The sequence below is a fragment of the Leptonychotes weddellii genome, chromosome 9, assembly GCF_054177405.1.
Source record: "Leptonychotes weddellii isolate Sample4059 chromosome 9, ASM5417740v2, whole genome shotgun sequence".
NCBI classification, from domain to species: Eukaryota; Metazoa; Chordata; class Mammalia; order Carnivora; family Phocidae; genus Leptonychotes; species Leptonychotes weddellii.
In genome coordinates this window covers 111,275,106-111,294,129 of record NC_138377.1, presented here as the reverse complement: position 1 = coordinate 111,294,129, position 19,024 = coordinate 111,275,106, and the positions used below count along the sequence as shown (strand labels likewise).

General features: G+C 35.6%; 1 protein-coding gene across 13 annotated transcripts in view; it reads left to right on the top strand.

The window, feature by feature from the left end:
* The window catches only part of MEF2A (myocyte enhancer factor 2A), a 135,475-nt gene that overhangs the window by 69,351 nt on the left and 47,100 nt on the right, over positions 1–19,024 (top strand). For 8 of the 13 annotated variants that reach the window (XM_081831567.1, XM_081831564.1, XM_081831574.1 and 5 more), the window contains exons 1-2: positions 4,112–4,249; positions 9,925–10,063. In XM_081831567.1, the coding sequence (XP_081687693.1) occupies positions 4,161–4,249; positions 9,925–10,063 (228 nt within the window). In that variant the 5' untranslated portion in view covers positions 4,112–4,160. Of the gene's footprint in view, positions 1–4,045; positions 4,250–9,924; positions 10,064–19,024 lie in introns of those variants that run through there. The other 5 variants (XM_081831569.1, XM_031041767.2, XM_031041768.2 and 2 more) reach the window with 1 other exon arrangement.

The window sequence follows — 19,024 nt, the reverse complement described above, 5'->3', positions numbered from 1 at the left end:
TTTCCTGACTTGTTAATTTTAGCCATTCTGACTGGTGTGAGGTGGTATCTCATTGAGGTTTTGATTTGGATTTCCCTGATGCCGAGCGATGTTGAGCACTTTTTCATGTGTCTGTTGCCATTTGGATGTCTTCTTTGGAAAAACGTCTGTTCATGTCTTCTGCCCATTTCTTGATTGCATTATTTGTTCTTTGGGTGTTGAGTTTGATAAATTCTTTATAGCTTTTGGATACTAGCCCTTTATCTGACATGTCATTTGCAAATATCTTCTCCCATTCTGTCGGTTGTCTTTTGGTTTTGTTGACTGTTTCCTTTGCTGTGCAAAAGCTTTTTATCTTGATGAAGTCCCAATAGTTCATTTTTGCCCTTGCTTCCCTCGCCATTCGCAATGAATCATGGAACACTACATCAAAAACTAATGATGTAATGTATGATGATTAACATAACATAATAAAATAAAATTTAAAAAAAAGAGGATGCAGTTTTCAGAAAGCAACATCTGATTCTGGATTGGATCCTGTACTAGGGGAAAAAAAGGAGATTAGTGGGATAATTGAGAAATTTGAATAATGTTTGTAGATTAGATAATAGTGCTATATCCTTATTTTCTGATTTTGATAATTTTGTTTGTCCTTGTTTTTAAGAAAATATTTAGGGGCAAAGGGACCTTGCAACCTCTTCCTTAGTCCAAAGGATTCAGAAAAAAAAAATTATGTGTGTGTTTTATTTAGGCAAGGCAAACCTGGTAAAATGTTAATAGGTGGGGAGTTTGGTTGAAGATATATCAAAAATGTTGTGTTTTTTGAAAATTTTCTGTAAATTTGAAGTTATTGCAAAGTAAGGGGATGACAAAACAGTTTATAAGAATATAAAGTTAATTTTATATTATTAATCTCCTATAAGTTGCTAGCAGTAAACCAGAGTGTTTAAAAATAGACTAAGTGCTATAGATAAAATGAGAAAGATTTCATTTATGAAAGTTGAAAGTGAAATATTAATATTCTCGTTTTCAGTGTAATGTTTTTGGTGTCATCATTGAAATAGAAGTGTGTTCTTGTACACATTTTTCTAGCTACTGAAGCAGCTCTTTTAGACCTATGGTAAATTGGAGGAATAGAGAGGATATTGTTATAAATTGAGTCCCTTCCTCCACTAACTTCTTCCTTCATCTTGAACGCCTTCTTACTGATAACTTAGAAGAAATATTTTTGAATAAGTATTTTTGGAAAGGACAGCAGGGACTGGCATACTCTTTTTACTGATAGTGAACTATCTTTTTTTTTTTTTTTTAAGATTTTATTTATCTGAGAGAGCATGAGCAGGGGGAGGGGGAATGGGAGAAGCAGACTCCTGGCTGAGCAGGGAGCCTGATGTGGGGCTCAATCCCATGACCCTGGGATCATGACCTAAGCGAAAGGCTGATGCTTAACTGACTGAGACATCCAGGCACCCCTATTTTTTGTTTTAAAGAATTTTCTCCAGTCATGCTTAATGGATATTCTGAAGCAGCATTACTTGTCTCAATTTTAATACTGTCTTGTTCATAGCTCACTTAATTTGAAAGCCTTTGAGTAGAGTAAGAATTATTCTTGGAAGAAATGTTTTGGTGATTGTCATTTTCTTCCTCTTCTTAGTACTAGAAGTGATGGAAAAACATTTCTGACTAAACCTTTGCTAAATTCAGAATTTTAAGTGCAGAAAGTACGTCTAAGTGCATCTCAAGACATAAATGATTTCAAAAATTTCATTTATCAATAGTAATAATAAAACTACTATTAAATAGTTTTAATAATGGTGTTCTTATATTCATTATATTCTTAAAATGGTATGATACCATGCCAGGATTCTGAGAAACAGTATTGAAATCAGTAATAGAAGTTTAAAACTTTTTAATGACAAATATGTGAACAAAGTTAACATGTAAGTGGGAAATTTGAGAAAGTATTTGTAAAACATAGTTAATATATCTGTCTAAGGAGCTTTTACTTACATAAGTAAAAAAATCACAGAGTATGAAAATGGTCAAAAGATGGGAAGTATAGAGAAAGCAAATCCCAAATGACAACAAATATAAAAAAAAGATACCTAACCACTACCAGTTAGGAAGTATATATTAAATGAGATTTTTATTTTACATCTGTCATACTAGCAAAGCAGTTGTAACATTTATATGAAAAAATACCTTAGTGTATACCATTTGACTTAGAGGCATATCCACAAGGTGTGGGTGAATGAGTAAAATAAAGAGTATTGATAGAGTCCCTGTTTTGTCCAATGCTGCCAAATCCCTTATGTATGTATACATGTATATGTGAATATGGTTATATGATCTTGTGCAAAAGTGTGGGAATGAAAAATACTGAGTTGAAAACACTGGTAAAGAGGTTTATGTTGGTGCAGGGGAAAGTAGGGAGGCAACCATAAAACACTATTTCCATATATATGCATTTATATAAAATTATCTATTTGTGTATTTATATTGTGAGGATATTTTAAAAGATTAAATAATGATAAGAGATCTATTTTCACAAGGTGAGGAAAGGAACCAGTAGGCACATGTAGTGTGAAGAGTGTTCCACAAGGAGGGAAAATAGCAAAGTTCCTAAAGAAGAAAGGAGCTGGTGGTTAAGGAAGACACACACATGCACATAAGTACACACACAAACACATCAGTGAGGCTTCATGGATGTAAAGGAGAGTGATGGGAAATAACTTCAGACAGAGTTTGAGGCCAGAGAATTTATTTTGTTTACTTAATGAGTTTGGATATTACTTTCAGTGCAGTAAAAAGCTCTAAACTTCTTAAATAATTTGATTTATGTTTCAAAAATATCACTTGGTTATCCAAAGGATACAAGCATAGTCATTTGAAGGGGCACATGCACTTCAGTGAGGGAAGAAAGGACATGAGAAGAGACAGTAACAAAGTGGTGAGGTAAATGGATTGGAGGACTGGATAAAGGTTAAAAATTTTCTGGAGAGATAATACAAAATAGAGCTAGATAGTAGGCAAAATGGAATACATGAAATTGAGATTTTGGAGGTGATGTGATTATTGGTGATGGCAGAGTTAAAGGTGTGACAGTAGGAGTGGGTGCTTGACATGTGGTGGAAGTGGATCATTTGGAGGTTGGGGGAGGTTTTTGCAATGATTTTTTTTTTTTACTCAGATACTGAAGTCACCAGAGATAAGAGTAGGGATAGAAAGAGAAGTACCAGGTGAGAGTTATCAGTACATGAGGGGGTCACTTGGTGCCCATCACAAGGAGAATTATTGGGTGGTATAAATTTCATGGTGTGACCTTCAAAATACCTGGGGCTTTTGAAGGGGAAGAAAAATTAACTTGTAAGATAGAATAGAGAGCAAAAAGGACTTACTTATCTTTCAGGCTCTTGACCATAGTGGATGTAATATTTAAAACAAACCGACAAAAATTGGTCTCTATTTGAGAGGACTTCAGGTGACAGGTTTCAGTTGGAAACGAAGAAATAGTCAAAGAAGAATTTGAGGGGCACCTGGGTGGCTCAGTTGGTTAAGCGACTGCCTTCGGCTCAGGTCATGATCCTGGAGTCCCGGGATCAAGTCCCGCATCGGGCTCCCTGCTCGGCGGGGAGTCTGCTTCTCCCCCTGACCTTTCCCCCCTCATGCTCTCTCTTTCTAATAAATAAATAAATCTTTAAAAAAAAAAAGAAGAAGAATTTGAGGACATTGGGGAATTTGTTGACCCTAGACTGTGAATTTTAAACTGGATGATAAGGGGCCAGTGGTCAGCTGTGTGTGTCCTCTGGTTCTTTGCCTTCTGCAGCAGATTGGCAGCCAGGGATAAAGGAAAACTTCCTCAGGAGAGTGCTTTATCAGGAGTTATAAGTTAAATGTAGGACTATAGTCTTGTGGCAGATGGGGGGAGTAAAGAGGCTCATGTGGAACATGAGGCTAGGAACCTTTTTCAACTTTGGAATCTGACTCAGTATCTTTAGATAGCCTATATTCAAGTACTACTAATGCTTTTACTAAAAATACACCTTTTTTTTCTTTGATTGTCTAGGTTACTTTTACAAAGAGAAAGTTTGGATTAATGAAGAAAGCCTATGAACTTAGTGTGCTCTGTGACTGTGAAATAGCACTCATCATTTTCAACAGCTCTAACAAACTGTTTCAGTATGCCAGCACTGACATGGACAAAGTTCTTCTCAAGTATACAGAGTATAATGAACCTCATGAAAGCAGAACCAACTCGGATATTGTTGAGGTAACACATATATTCTAGTAATGCCTAAATTGAAGATATAATTAAGGTTTCCATTTAATAACTTTTAAAACTGTCAGATGGCTTCACATCCAAATTATAAATCAGTTTTATATGCATAAAAAATAACAAAAATATATTTTTTATATACATATGTAAAATGTATTTTTTTTCTCCAAGTCAGTTCTTGGGATGATCTAATTATTGCTATAATGATATATACATATATATTTTTTTCTCTGACTCATTTGTTAGAAGGGTCTGATTATTGCTATGTAATGACCCACTTATGCTATAAACATATCCTGTACTATGTACAGCAGTATAATACATTTTACCTATGATTATTTTGTATGAGTTTTAAAGTTAATATTATAAGAAACTGTATCACTTGGGATAGTATGAAGTTACAGTTTTAATATGTCTTAATCATTTCATTGTGTCAGTGACTACCCACAATTTTAAACACTAATGAAATGGAAGAAAATGACATAAATAATATTTCTGTTTTGTGACTAGTACTTTACTTGTTGGGGGGGGAAGAGATTCTCCACTTTTTTTTTTTTTCCTTATCTGCTGTCCTTCAGTATTTCTAATAATTCTGCCAACCTAGTTAAAGTGAAAATAAAAAGAATTTTTTGGAATTATTTCCATCTTACTCAGAAATAGTGTTTTAAAACAAAACCTTCAAAAAGGAGAATCTGTATGCTTTCCCCTTTAATTCTCTTCTGTAAAATATTTTTATAAAAGATAATTTTCCATTCATATTTCTAAAGGCATTTTAAATTAGTTTAATACTTTTGTCTTTTTGTTTACATTTAGAGATTTTGTTTAATTTTTATTCAAAAGAGGGAACTTTTTCCCCACTACTTCAAAAGTTATATACTTTGGCTTGGTTTTTGTAATATGAGAGAACTGTTTCAGTAAACTAGGGATTTCCTTGGTGAAAATACTAAAACTGTGTGAAACGATGCAGAACTAACTACAAAGGAAGAAATGAAGTCCTAGTGTAGATTTTATTTGAGTAATTAAAATTAAGATAAAGCTTAACTATTTTATTGTGTAGGAATCTAATTTACCTGCCTCTACTGATTGAATGCACTTAAAATTGCCCCTATACCTCCTACTCTACTGCAACCATTCCTTTTTGGACAGTAATTGATTTAGTTTGTTACTGCAAAAAAAAAAAAAAAGTCTGCTACATATAATTAAAAAAACACTTCTGTTACTTCTTAGCAGTTAATCAGTTGTTTGCAGTGAGAAGTAAAAGCATCTTATAATTACAGCTACAACTCATCTCTGTTGCTTGTTCCCCACAGTTTTATTTAAATGGTTCATTACTATGAACATCCCCTGAAATGTGTACAAAGCTTTTGATTTTGCTTTTGTTGATTACTTCAGTTAAACAACATGGTTACATCTTAGCCAAACCCCTTAATGCAGTTATGATTATATCAGTTTTAAGTTACTTTATATTATTTAGCATTTGTGGTATATCTTATCACTTATGTGCAATACAAATTAGACTCTTTCCCGATTATACCATAATACATTTTGAATCGTGATTTTATAAATTATGGGATCATTATTTGGGTAATCTTTATCAGAGCCTTCATAACTGGATTCCCTTGTAATGGAGAGGATCCCTGGTGTGTTTAATTTAAAATGACATCTTATTTTAAAAATCTCTGTATCTTATCAAACGCTCCACTGCCTAAGTCAGAGAAATAGAGTTGACTTTAATAATGCCAACAAATAGATATTCAGGCTAGTTTCGTTGTAGAAGGCAGCCACCTCCTTAACCCTAACTACTCTGCTCTTTCATTGCAGCAGTTGTTGTTCTTGGCCCCTGGAAGTTGAGGGTGCTTCGCACAGCCTAAAGCTTACTTCCTTAGAGAATATGAAGAATATAGTCTGATTTAATCCTCACAGAATTTCCAAACTACCTCAGTCTTCATCTCTGTTGTGGTCAGCAATCAAAGTGTAAGAGAGTAAATCCCAAACATGTTTTAGCAGTCTCCTGTATTACAGTTTACTTCAGTGTGAAGGAAAACTTTTGCAGGTCAATTATCAATTGGGATTTTGATGTTTTCTTTTTAATTGAATTTCTTAGATACAAGTGAACATGAATATTATCAGTAGTTCTTTATGGAGTTCTGAATTATATAAATACAATTTATAGAAGACACATTGGCTTATAAGGGATCAGTTTGTTGGTAGGATAAATTATAAGGCTGAATTTACCTTGAATGTTAAGCTTCCTGAATTAATCTTCATTATAAAACAATAGTGGTTATCCTAGATATTCTTTCTTCCACATATGAAAGTAATGCAGCTGCAGCCTCACTAGTGGTGTGCACATATCTGAGTTCCTTTTATCAGTGGTGGTCATGGCTTATACGTTGCAGCTACAAAGATTGTTGTGAACCAAACTAAGATTCTAGGACAAGAGTAATGACAAATACATACAGAGCTTCCTATGGGCCAGGCGCTTCCAAGTGCTTTACAAGTATCTCATTTAAAGAATGAGAATACCATTGTAAGTATTTTTTTCATACAGTTTCCTCTCAAATAGTTGTAGTAATTGGAAGCATACTTTTGTCCATTTGTTTATTTAACAGAAATATTCGAGGGGCTCCTGTGTACCATGGACTCTGCAAAGTGATGTTATTTAGCGATTTTCTAATTCAGGCCTCAAGACTCTTCTTTCTACCCATAGTTTTGTAAACCAGTGAGATACACTTGTATCAGCTGAAGATTTTATATCTGTAAACTTCTAATAAGTTGACATAACTTTCTAGATGGCTGAAAAAGCCATCTCCTGGGACTGAGTTCATCAGCAGTAAATGGAACCATAAACAACTATAAGTGACCCATGTTAGAGTGTTTCCTAATGTAATATGGTCCACAGTGAGACTAACTGAAAACTTTGAGCACAACCTTCATAAGGCCTCTAACCTGAATTCACCTATTTCCTATTGCATGTAAGTTAGTCTTTAAGATCAGTAGCATTTTACTTTCCCCCATATTACTGAAAAGCCACGCCTGCAAGGATGTGCATGTATTAGGCCTATGGAATTAGATCTAGTATGGATTCTGGGAACACAGTGAAATAGTATATTAAAAGTAGTTGATATTATGATGATAAGCTCACATTTTATCTATCTTTTGATTTTAACCTCGAGTATTAGAAACCCATCTACAGAATGGTGTTCTGTCTTTGCTGTCCCTTGTTTCACATTACTTATATTTTAAAACTAGTTTCTTAAAATTTTAATTTTAACAATTATAGTTGATAAAAAAATTACTTCTATATGGCTTTTTAAAAAATCAACAGCATTCACATACTTTAAATTGCATTTGGATATTTTGAAGTCTGTAGTGTCCTGTGGGACATATATATCTCCTATATTGAGAAAGCTAAATAAATGAAAATGGAAACTTACACATTAGTTAAATTAGGAGAGTGTCGTTAAGATAAACTTTATAAGAGACTTCATAACTGGATTTCTTTATAATGGAGAGTATTGCTGCTGTGTTAATGGCATCTTATTTGAAAATGCTTATACACGGCTTTTTAGGAGTTTATTCCTTACAAAAGATGAGTTTTACTACTTTATTTCCTATATTTCATTAGGAGACATTCTGTAAAGAATGTCATCAGAGAGATACATTATATCTTTCCATGTTATTAAGCATTGATAACAAAAATATGTGGCTCACTTTTTGTTTGGTAATTTAATTGAAATGTACAAAAACAATGTTATAACCCCCATATATCTTTTCAGTAAATTAAGATTTAAAGCTTGTGAACTGTAGTATGCAATTTTATAAGAACATTGGATTCATCTTAGAGTATTAGAAACTAGTAATGAAACTCACCAGTTGGTCACCATTATTCATACATGTGTGTGTATATATACTTTGTGTTTATTCTAAACAAAAGCCTAGAACTAATAGAAGGGTTCTGCATCAAAATAAAAATTATGCTAAAACCAAGAAGTGAGGATTTTAGCAGCTGTTACTCAATAAATCCCTGAGATTACTTTTGTATCCACTTTTCTCTGTCTTTCACTTTGCAGGAATATTTGAAATATTATATATTCCTGCATATAATATTTTAAAAATAGTTATGACTTGGTGATATTGGAGAATATTCAGCAAATAGCTTATGTGGTGAATCATATCATTGTGCTGTTATTTAAGAATGTAAGAGACCGTGGCTGCTTATCTCTTTAGTTGATATCTTATAAACTGTTCCCAGATAGAGGTATCTTCCTCATGACAGGAATACTGTAGTACTTAAAAAAAAATTCCTCTTGCATTATCTCGTTTGAGCTTCATATCCAAGGTAAGCTTTTTCAGAAGTGGAGATTGAGACTCCATTAAATGACTTGCCCAGAGTCATGTAGCAATTTAGTGGCAGAAGTAGGATTAGAACCTGGCTCTTTGACATTATAACCTCCCTTTGCTCCCCAGTTTATTGAACCCATTGGAGCTCCAGAACATTTCACCAGAAATGGATAAGGATTTTGTATATAAGTCAGTGATGTATGACATGTAGCAAACATGAATGAGTTTTCCTCAATAATAAATGGAAAATGAGTGGGGATAATTGCAGTAAGAATAATAGATGACATTTATCTAGTTGCTAACATAACCTGGTACTGTTCCAGGGGCTTTTATTTATTTTATCTTATTGAACCCTCTTATTGTCCCCATTTCACAGATGAGGAATTTGAGACACAGTGATAAATGAAGTAAGATGACAATAATTTGGATTCTAAAGAAAGAGAAAAGCTGCTTTTTTTGAGTCTTAATTATTCCTGCCTACTTTCAGATTACAAAGGAATTTAGAAATGATCAATATCTTAAAAGAGAGGAAGACAGGGGATCAATATATGATGCATCTACCAATTATTAAATAAAAACAGCTCACAGTGAAAGTTGACCATGGCAGGAGTACATTATTTTAAAATCCGTGGCTCTCAGAGTGTGGTACCCTGACCCCGGACCAGCAGCAGCAGTGTCACCGGAGAACTTGTTAGAAATCTAAGCTTGTGGGCCCTACATCAGACCTACTGAAGCAAAAACTCCTGGGGGGAGGTCTGAGTAATACTGTATGAACTCGAATTAACTTGTCCTAAGTGCAGTGAGACTCAAAGCTTTGAGTTAATGTGCAGTCTCTGGGCAGTGGTCACCCAGCTTCTTAAATATTTTTATTTCCAAGAACATTCTCAGAAATAATTTTAAGCAGTGAGTAAGCACAAAGTGTAACTTTTAAGACCTTCTAAGAAGCAATCCAAAATAGCATGCCGATTTTGGTGTGAATTCCAAACTAGGGGACATATTACTAATGGGTTATCTTTCAATTCACTACTACATGGTTATAAGTGCTTCTTTGAATGTATTTATGGGGTCTGGTGGGGATGTGTGGGCGATGGATTACAGTTCCTCAGTTGAGCAAAACAGAAAGATAAATGACTTTTGTCTCCTGAGATCATCTAGTACTGACCTTATAGAATCGGAGGCATGATTATGCTTCGGTTTTCTGACAGTATTATAATGTTCTCAGAGAGCCTTTTTGAGCCAGTTTTTTTTTTTTTCTTCTCCCCGTGTTACAGATGAGGAATGGAACAGACAGGGAGTATTTAAGAGGCTTGCCTAATGTTTTACAGGGCTGCAGTGGAGCGGCAGGGAAAGGGGAAAAATAATGAGACATCTGAAGACAAGACAAAGCTTCCCTCCACCTCCAGCCCCCTGCCCTGCTCTTTTATTCCTAACAGAGCCTGGCGCAGCAGGACGGTGATACACAGGGTGAGGCACGCAATCCTCATGGCCCTCCTCCTCTTCTCACTTGTCCTGCACCATCACCTCACACAGCAATCACCGTAGCTCTTGCGATTTCAGTTTGACTCTTTTTGTTTTTACTATGTATTTAAATATTATTATTTATCATACAATTATTGGTTTTCATGTATGTGCTTTTTAAGGAACTGTGCATCTCTACGTGTGATTTTTATTTTCTTGAGGTCAGAGTTTTCTCCCATCAGAGATTGATGTTTTTGATATATAAATGGGAGTTCATGCGGGAAAGGGATGAGATCTATCACTTTATAATACAGCTTACATTTCTCTAATGCATTTCTCGTGTTCATCAGTGAATACCTATATATCCTTTTTATGTCCCTTTGTGTTAGGGATTGAGTGTTTTAGTAGTTACAGTCAGTTAAGTTGTTCATTTTCCTCTGGAAGTTCTTTGCTACATTAGCCAAATTTTTGGCCAGTGAGAAAAGGGGTACAGAGGATTGGGGGAGTGGTCAGAGAAAACTTCCTCTAGAGGTGACACCATCATCGGACAGGGTTGGAGAGGGAAAGGGGTAGAAGAAAGGTGTTCTAGCTCAAAGGGGCAGCTTATGTGGAAATTAGGAAATGAGACATAATACAATTATTTTATGGAGTTAACTTCAGACAAGTATAGCTGTAGTAATATAGTGTGAAGAGTGGAAATAGCCAAGACCTGGGGAGTAAACCAGATCCCAGAGAGGTGTCTGAGGCCCTTGACTTTCTCCTGAAGGCTTGGGTAGCTATTGAAAGAGCTGTGTCTAGGTTTTACTGACTCTCTTGCACTTCCCAAGCAATGCATTGTGTTCAAATCACACTTGTAATTTTTTTTTTTTTTTTTGAAAGGGGTTTAAAGGAAGGGAGGAGGAAAAGGGTGAAAATGTTGAATATAATGCATTATTTTTACATTTTTAATGTACTGATATTTATCATACCATGTACAGGGCATTGTGCTAGACACTGGGAATAACTGGCCATATTTCTGCTGTTTTCCTAAAAAGATGATGTGTTGGCTGTTTTATTATCTTACTACAGAAGTTCCTTTGTTGGATACATTTCAGTATAGATTCAAGACACTTAGAATCACAAGATTTTGATGTTTCCCATCAAATTGTAATCAGCATATAAATACTATATTACTATTAGAGCTATAAGCTTGAAGTTATTTTTGTAGCTCAGTTTTGAGAGAAACTCTAGGGATCTAGAGTCTAAAGAAAGAGAGGTATCTTCTTAGCATAGATTAGACATAACCCTACTTTTAAATTTAAAATACACAATCAGTGCTTGACCTGTAAACCATTCCAAATGGTAGTATGAACTTTTTATATTTTGGAAAATAATTTATAATTTTGTAGGTTTTGTTTGGTGGGTTGATTTTGTGAATCAAATCAGTTTTTGATATGTGCTTTGATACTTGTGTATACTAAGGATATTCTATGAAAAATCATATGTGTAGGCACACTGATGTGTGATTATATTTCTTTACTCAAAGAATATTTCCTATAAGTTCTTATTTTAACTGGCAGTAAAAGATCAGAAGGTATACTTTTAAGATTGTTTTTTAAATGTTAGTGATTCTTGAAACTTGGTAAATAAGCTACAAGTTTGAGTCTTAGAGAATAAACCAAAGTTTGAATTCATATTGGAAATAACCTTTTATAATTCAACAGGGAATATTATTTTCTCATGCCTTGTTTTTATAGAAATTTTCTTTTCATATAACTGCTTTGTTATTTTGTGGTAATTTCTGGGCTTGAGTTGTTATTTCCAAAGTCTCTTGAAAGCCTCAAAAATGTTTATATTCTGCAAAAAAGCTTAGAAATAGTAACTAGTATTGTACAGGAATTTAAAAAATCAGCTTGCTTTTTCATGCTACCAGTGTTCATATAGGATTGTTTCATTGTATGATATAATTAAAATATTTTTAGTGCTATTTATCATATTTGTTATAGTTGAATTAAGTTTTTAAAAATTGTTCTGTTACTTTGGGGTATAAAAAAATTCTATCAGTTATGTTCTGTAGGACAGCAGAAAGTAAGGGTTTTAGGTGAGGGTTTAGGCATTTTGTGAAAGGTGTTAATTCTCAAATTCTATTATTTGATACTTTACTTATTGTGATCCAAAATAAATTTCTATGTTTAGTATTTATAATTAGCATTTCTTTGCTAAAATAATCTGTTATTTATTGAATATTTATGGTACCTGTTTAATAGGAAAAGAGAGCAGTATTAAAGTTCTCAATCTTGTGGGTTTTAAGGATCAATTAAAATAATGTATGCATAAGCATTTTTTAAAAAGATTTTTTATTTTTAAGTTATCTCTACACCCAGTATGGGGCTCAAACTCACAAGCTGGAGATCAAGAGTTGCATTCTTTACCGACCAAGTCAGCCAGGCACCCTGTGAAAGCATTTTGAAACCTATTTTATATTAGTCAGGTTGTTTCTAATTCCAGGTAACAAAGACCCGACTGAAACTCGCCTTTAAAATAGGGGTAGGTGTTATATCCCATAACAAAAAAACACAGCAGTGTGGTAGAGATTAGGCGCTGCTCTGTTGTATTGGGCTCCAGGTTTCTGCCTTTTCTCAGGCATCAGCTTTGTCCTGATGCTGGCTACTGCATGTTGACAGTGGCAGCTCCCGACCTTACATCCGCACATGGCGTCGTCTGTAGCAGCATTATCCAGTAGAACTTTTTGTGGTGATGGAAGTGTTCTCTATTTGTGCTGTCCAGTATGGTAGCCATGAGTCATATGTAGCTGTTGAGCACTTGAAATATAAATAGTACAACTGAGAAACTGTATTTTTAACTTTAATTAAGTAAACACATGTGGCTAGTGGCTACCATATTGTTAAGCACCAATATAAAGCATCAGAGATTAGTTGTGTCCTAGAGTTTTCACCAAATATTCTAAAATTAACTCTGTTATGCTGGCTTAGATAACATGCTTCCACACTCCTCCCTGCAGTACACTAATCATGGTGGTGAGGAGAAGATGGAAAGTGCTGATTGGCTTATTCTAGCTAGATACTCCACCTCTGAGACGTACTATAAAGCTACCTTAATCCAGAAAGTTTGTATTTGCATTAGGTGGGGATAGACCTGTAGCTCAGTGGAACAGGGCACAGACCTCAGAAATAGACCCATACATTCATGGTTAATTGATGTTTGACAAAAGGGCTAAGGTAAACCAGTGAGAAAAGGAAAGTTTTTTCAATAAATGGTGCTAGAAACACTGGATATACATATCATACAGTAAAAATAAATCTTAGTATTACTACACATCATACACATTTCTTTGGAATAAAGAGTTTGTATAGGTGAATAATTAAGGTAAGGAACAGACAGATTGGGTGTAGTTGATAGAGTGCCTTGAATATCAGTCTGTGGTGTTGGACATTTGTCTTATGGGCATTGGGCAGCCTTTAGAGGTGTTTAAAAGTTTAGGTAGTCAAATAATTGTTACAAGAATACTAATCTGACAGCAGATTATCAGCGTTTTAAAAGAAGATTGTAACTTTTAAAAATAGACTAAAGATCTCATCTTTTAATTATGATAGGTCTTTAGTAATATTGAGATTTTATGAAGAAGAATGCTATTCCACTTAGTTTGAATGGGGAAGGGTGATTAAAGTGGAGGTTTAGACTGCGTTCTAAAGATTATGGTATATTGACATGTCATGCTTCTTCTTAATTGATCTATAAAAAATTTAAGAGAGCATCATTTGTAGAAAAGGAAGTGTTTAGAATTCAACCATAATGTGAACGTGATCAAGTATTATTTTATAAATAATCTTTATAATATCTCCTTTAACGTAACAATTTAAAGTATTTTTACTTAAAATCATTATTTATTATGAAAAAGTGACTGACCAAAATTATTGTTAAAAGGAGTTTATGTATTATAAGAAGGTTTGGAAAACTCTAATCTAGTTCTTACTTCATTTAAATGGTAAGAAAGCAGGAGTCCAAACAAAGCAAAGGACTGGTCCAATATCTTACAAGTACACAGTGACAAAACCAAGATTTAAATAATGTTTTCTTGAAGACCCTGGGTCTATCTCAGAAAGACTGTGGAACTTTTGAGTCAAAGTCTTTGCTAAAGAACATCGATATTCTTCCCAGTGGATTCCCAAAGATCAGCACACAGCTTAATAATGACCTATAAAATTGAACTAAAAGCAGTGTTGCTTACTTCAGTTAATTTGTACTCTTAAAACTTCATCAGGGGCACCTGGGTGGCTCAGTTGGTTGGGCGTCCATCTTGATTTTGAGTCAGGTCATGGTCTCAGGGTCACAGGATCGAGCCCCGTTTCAGGTGCTATGCTCAGTGTGGAGTCTTGCTTGAGATTCCTTCATCCTTTCCCTCTGCCCTCCCCCCAGCTCACGCACACACTCTGTCTCAAATAAATCTTAAAAACAAAACCAAAAACCAAAAAACAAAACAACTTCATCAAATGTTACCCAAAGCTATTAAGGACAAAAGCATAGAGTATGTTTAAATGGAAATAAAGCTCAAGAATGAAGGAATGAAGGGATGTGATTCTCTATACTCTATAACCCTGGAAATACTGCCTTTATTGCTGTATTGCCCCATCTTCCACATTGACTCCCAGTATATGTTATTTCCAACCTTTAGAGAAGTAAACAGACTTAAAAAGAAAAATTTGTACAGGTGCTTCTGCTGTAATGCAGTTTATGCATTCCTGAAAAATTTCATAAACTCCAAAACCTGTGCAACTTTGTGTTCTGAGAAACACAAACTAAAAAATAATTAATAATTAAAAAGAGAACTTGCACCGCTCAGTGAGGCAACTTAGTGTGTAGTTAGTGGCTACCACAGTGGGTATTATAAATGCACAGAATTAATTACTTGAGTAGAAATGTTGACAACATTTAATTAGAATGGAGATAGTGGGTCTTAGGACAGTGCAGATGGCAGTGTAGCAATAAACAATAGAAGCTGGGGGGGAGGTTGCCATTAAAGTGAGCATGGGAAATATTACAACCTTCGACAAGGCTGGGAATACTTCTCTGAAGCGCTCGTTTTCAGTTTTCTTTTTTCTTTCTTCTTTGTAAATGCTCCTGCTGTCAGGAGGTCTTTCTCCTCTCCTGCTAAAGGTTCTAATTCTGTTTCCACTTTTCTGGCTCCCCTTGCCTAGGAAAAATCCCCAGTGAACCAGAGTGACTTCTTTATTATACTGACACCATTCCCTGTTTACCAGTTTCATAGCACCTAATTTACATGCCAAAACACAGTATAGTAGAGCAGACTGTATTGTTTAATCATAGAAGGTGTTTTTGTTTGTTTTTTTAAAGCACATTCATCAGCTTATGTTCATCTGAATAAGTGGCTGCTATATAAAAGAAGACTATTCAGTGGGGGGGAAGTTGTATTATTTTGCTGGTTTCTTTTAAGGTATAAAAGCTGTTTTCATAGATTCTGTTGGCTTTTGTTTCATATAGTTCTGTTCACTTGTAATCTTAATATACCTGGGTATAGGACTCAATAGGTACAAATTCCAGTGTGATTATTCATAATCGTGGTAAAGATTTCCAGCGTTTTCTGCAACCTGCATAAAGTGCTTTCACACTACCTGGTATCTTTATAAATCATTGCCCCCAGTATCTTTCACTATCATGTGAAATGGAAGGATTGAATGTTCAGTGAGGCAACATAATGTAGCTAGTGGCTACCACAAGGGGTATTATAGACATACTTGAGATTAACTTTTAATTCACCATTTAAAATTATACAATTTTTAATATATTCAAAAGTTTGTGCAGCTATGAACACTAATTCCAGAACATTTTCATCAACCATTGGCAGTCATTTCCCAACTCCCCTTACCTCCTCATCCTGGCAAACACCTTTTTTCTGTGTCTATGGATTTGCCTATTCTGGATATTTCATATAAATAATCTCTTTTGTATCTGGCTTCCATTTAGCATAATACTTTCAAGGTTCATCCATATTGTAGCATGTATCAGTACATCATTCCATGGCAAAATGATATTCCATTGGGATACACCACATTTTGTTTATCCATTCATCAGTTGATGGACATTAGGTTATTTCCACTTTTTGATTGTTACAAAAATGTGGCTATGAAATTTGTGTACAAGTTTTTGTATGGACATGTTTTCATTTCTCTTAGGTATCTACCTAAGAGTGGAATTTGTCAGGTTGTATGATAGCTCTGTGTTGAACTTTTTGAAGAACTTGACAGTGGAATTCCGTGGAAAGTGTGGGACTCTTTTCCACATTTAACTTAAAGAAAAAGCAAATACAACATCAAAAAACTTTGTGGATGTCATTAGAAAATATTTGATTAATTTTTTCCTAACAACATTGAATTTTCTTTTTTATTTCTGTAATATTGGGTCAGGTTATCTGGACCAACTCTTCAGCTGAAGACAACTAAAAATACTATATAAATTGTACAAAAACTTCTTTATAGCGTTAAAGAGCTGTTAGGAACATGCCAGACCAAAATCTAAGAAAAGGTGAGAACGTAAGAGGTAAAGAAGTATTTAAAGTTCTGGTTACCCTGAGTCATTTGCTCACTGGGATAAAACAGTTGAAAACTGAGCTTCAGGTTTTGATGAATCCAGAGGCAAAGAGCAACTCATTACTTGTAGGTTTCTGAGTCTAATGGATTGCCTCCCATATCAAATTGGGACCTTGGGAAGAGGAAGAAATCCAGTCTTTTCCCTACTTGCAAAAGATTGCAAGGAGAGATCTATTGTACTGAACAGATGGGGGAAAGAGAAGAATAAGAAAAGTAAGGAAGAGAACCTGTCTCTGAGAGGTTGTAAAACAAGTACCAGCATTGTGTGGAATCACTCATTGTCCAAAGTCATTTAACACAGGAAGTCCAGGAAAACTTTTGCCTCAGGTACCTGGAAGAGGCAAATGGATATACTTTTTGAAGAAAGGCACCTTATTCAAGGCATCAAAAAATCTCTTTCAAATAATCTTTTAAAACCAGAGAGCGTCCATCATACAAAGATGACCAACCATAAAAGAAAACAAGGCACCATAAGCAAAATGCAGAAGAAATAGCAGAAACTGACTTCTCAATGCTTCAGATACTCATTATTATACATAGATTATAAACAGCTTCACTGTGTTTTAATAAAAAAGCTTGAAAGTATCTGCAAGAAACAGGAAATTAGAAGTGATACGGCGGAATTGAATGAAATACTTAGAGCAATGAAAAAAACCACAATAACCAAAATAAAGAACTTAGTAAACATGTTGGAAATATATTTGACACAGCTGAAGAATTTGTGAACTGACGTTATCTGGAGGCTCAGCACGAAGAGAAGAAAAGGTATAAAATACAAGATGTTGAGGAAAGGGAAGATTGGTTGGAAATTCTAGCCTAAATTTTTCTTGGCGTTCTAGAAGGAGGGGAAGAGAGAATGAATATGAATGGGGGCAGATGCAATATTTGAAGAGATAATGACAATTTTCCAGGATTGATTTAAGACATAGTGAAACTACAGAAAACAAAAGACAAAGAGACAAACTTAAACAGAGGAGATCATCTTCAAAGGAGTGCTGACTCTAAATAGCAGCAAATGAAAATCTATAGTCAATGAAATGATACCCTGAATGGGTTGAGAAGAAGTTGTAATCCAACTTAGAATTCTGTACCCAGAGAAAATATCTTCAAGAATGAAGGCAGGATGCCTGACTTACGTGCCTGGGAAACCCCATTGCTCCCTTTCTCCTGGCTGGCAGTGCAGAGGCCACACTATGGCTGGAGTCACTGTAAAAGACATGAACTAGCAGGAGTTCATCAGCGCTCTGGCCATCTTCCTGAAAAAGTCTGGGGAGCTGAAAGTCCCTAAATGGGTGGACACTATAGCATAAAGAGCTTGCTGGCTCCTTGTGATCAGAACTGTTTTTTTTTTTTTTTTTTTTAAAGAATTTATTTGTCAGAGAGAGAGAGAGCACAAGGAGGGGGAGTGTCAGTCAGAGGGAGAAGCAGGCTCCGCGCTGAGCAAGGAACCCGATGTGGGACTCGATCCCAGGACCCCGGGATCATGACCCGAGCCGAAGGTAGATGCTTAACCGACTGAGCCACCCAGGTGTCCCTGATGAGAACTGGTTCTGCACATGGGCTGCTTCCACAGCACAGCACCTGTACCTACAGGGCGTGGCTGGGGTCAGCTCCATAACCAAGGTCGATGGGGGGTGTCAGAGAAATGGGGTCATGCCCAGCCACTTAAACAGAGGCTCCAGGAGTGTAGCCCACTGGTCCTCCAAGGCTTTGGGGCTGAAAACAATGGAAAAGGACCAAGATAGGGGCTGCAAACTGACACCAGAGACCGAAAGATCTGCAAAGAATCACCAGACAGGTGTCAGCTTCCACCCAGAAGCATTACAACAGATGCTGGGTTAATAAATTGGCTCGTTCATTTAAAAAAAAAAACAAAACCAGTGTATCAGTTTTGTTTTAGTTTTTATTATTATTATGTTATGTTAACCCCCATACATTACATCATTAGTTTTTGACGTAGTGTTCCATGATTCATTGTTTGTGTATAACACCCAGTGCTCCATGCAGAACTTGCCCGCTTTAATACCCATCACCAAGCTAACCCATCCTCCTACCCCCCTCCCCTCTAGAACCCTCAGTTTGTTTTTTAGAGTCCATCGTCTCTCATGGTTCGTCTCCCCCTCTGATTGCCCCCTCTTCGTTCTTCCCCTCCTGCTATCTTCTTTTTTTTTTTTTTTTTTAAAGATTTTATTTATTTAGTTGAGAGAGAGAGAATGAAAGACAGAGAGCATGAGAGGGGGGAGGGTCAGAGGGAGAAGCAGACTCCCTGCTGAGCAGGGAGCCCGATGCGGGACTCGATCCCGGGACTCCAGGATCATGACCTGAGCCAAAGGCAGTCGCTTAACCAACTGAGCCACCCAGG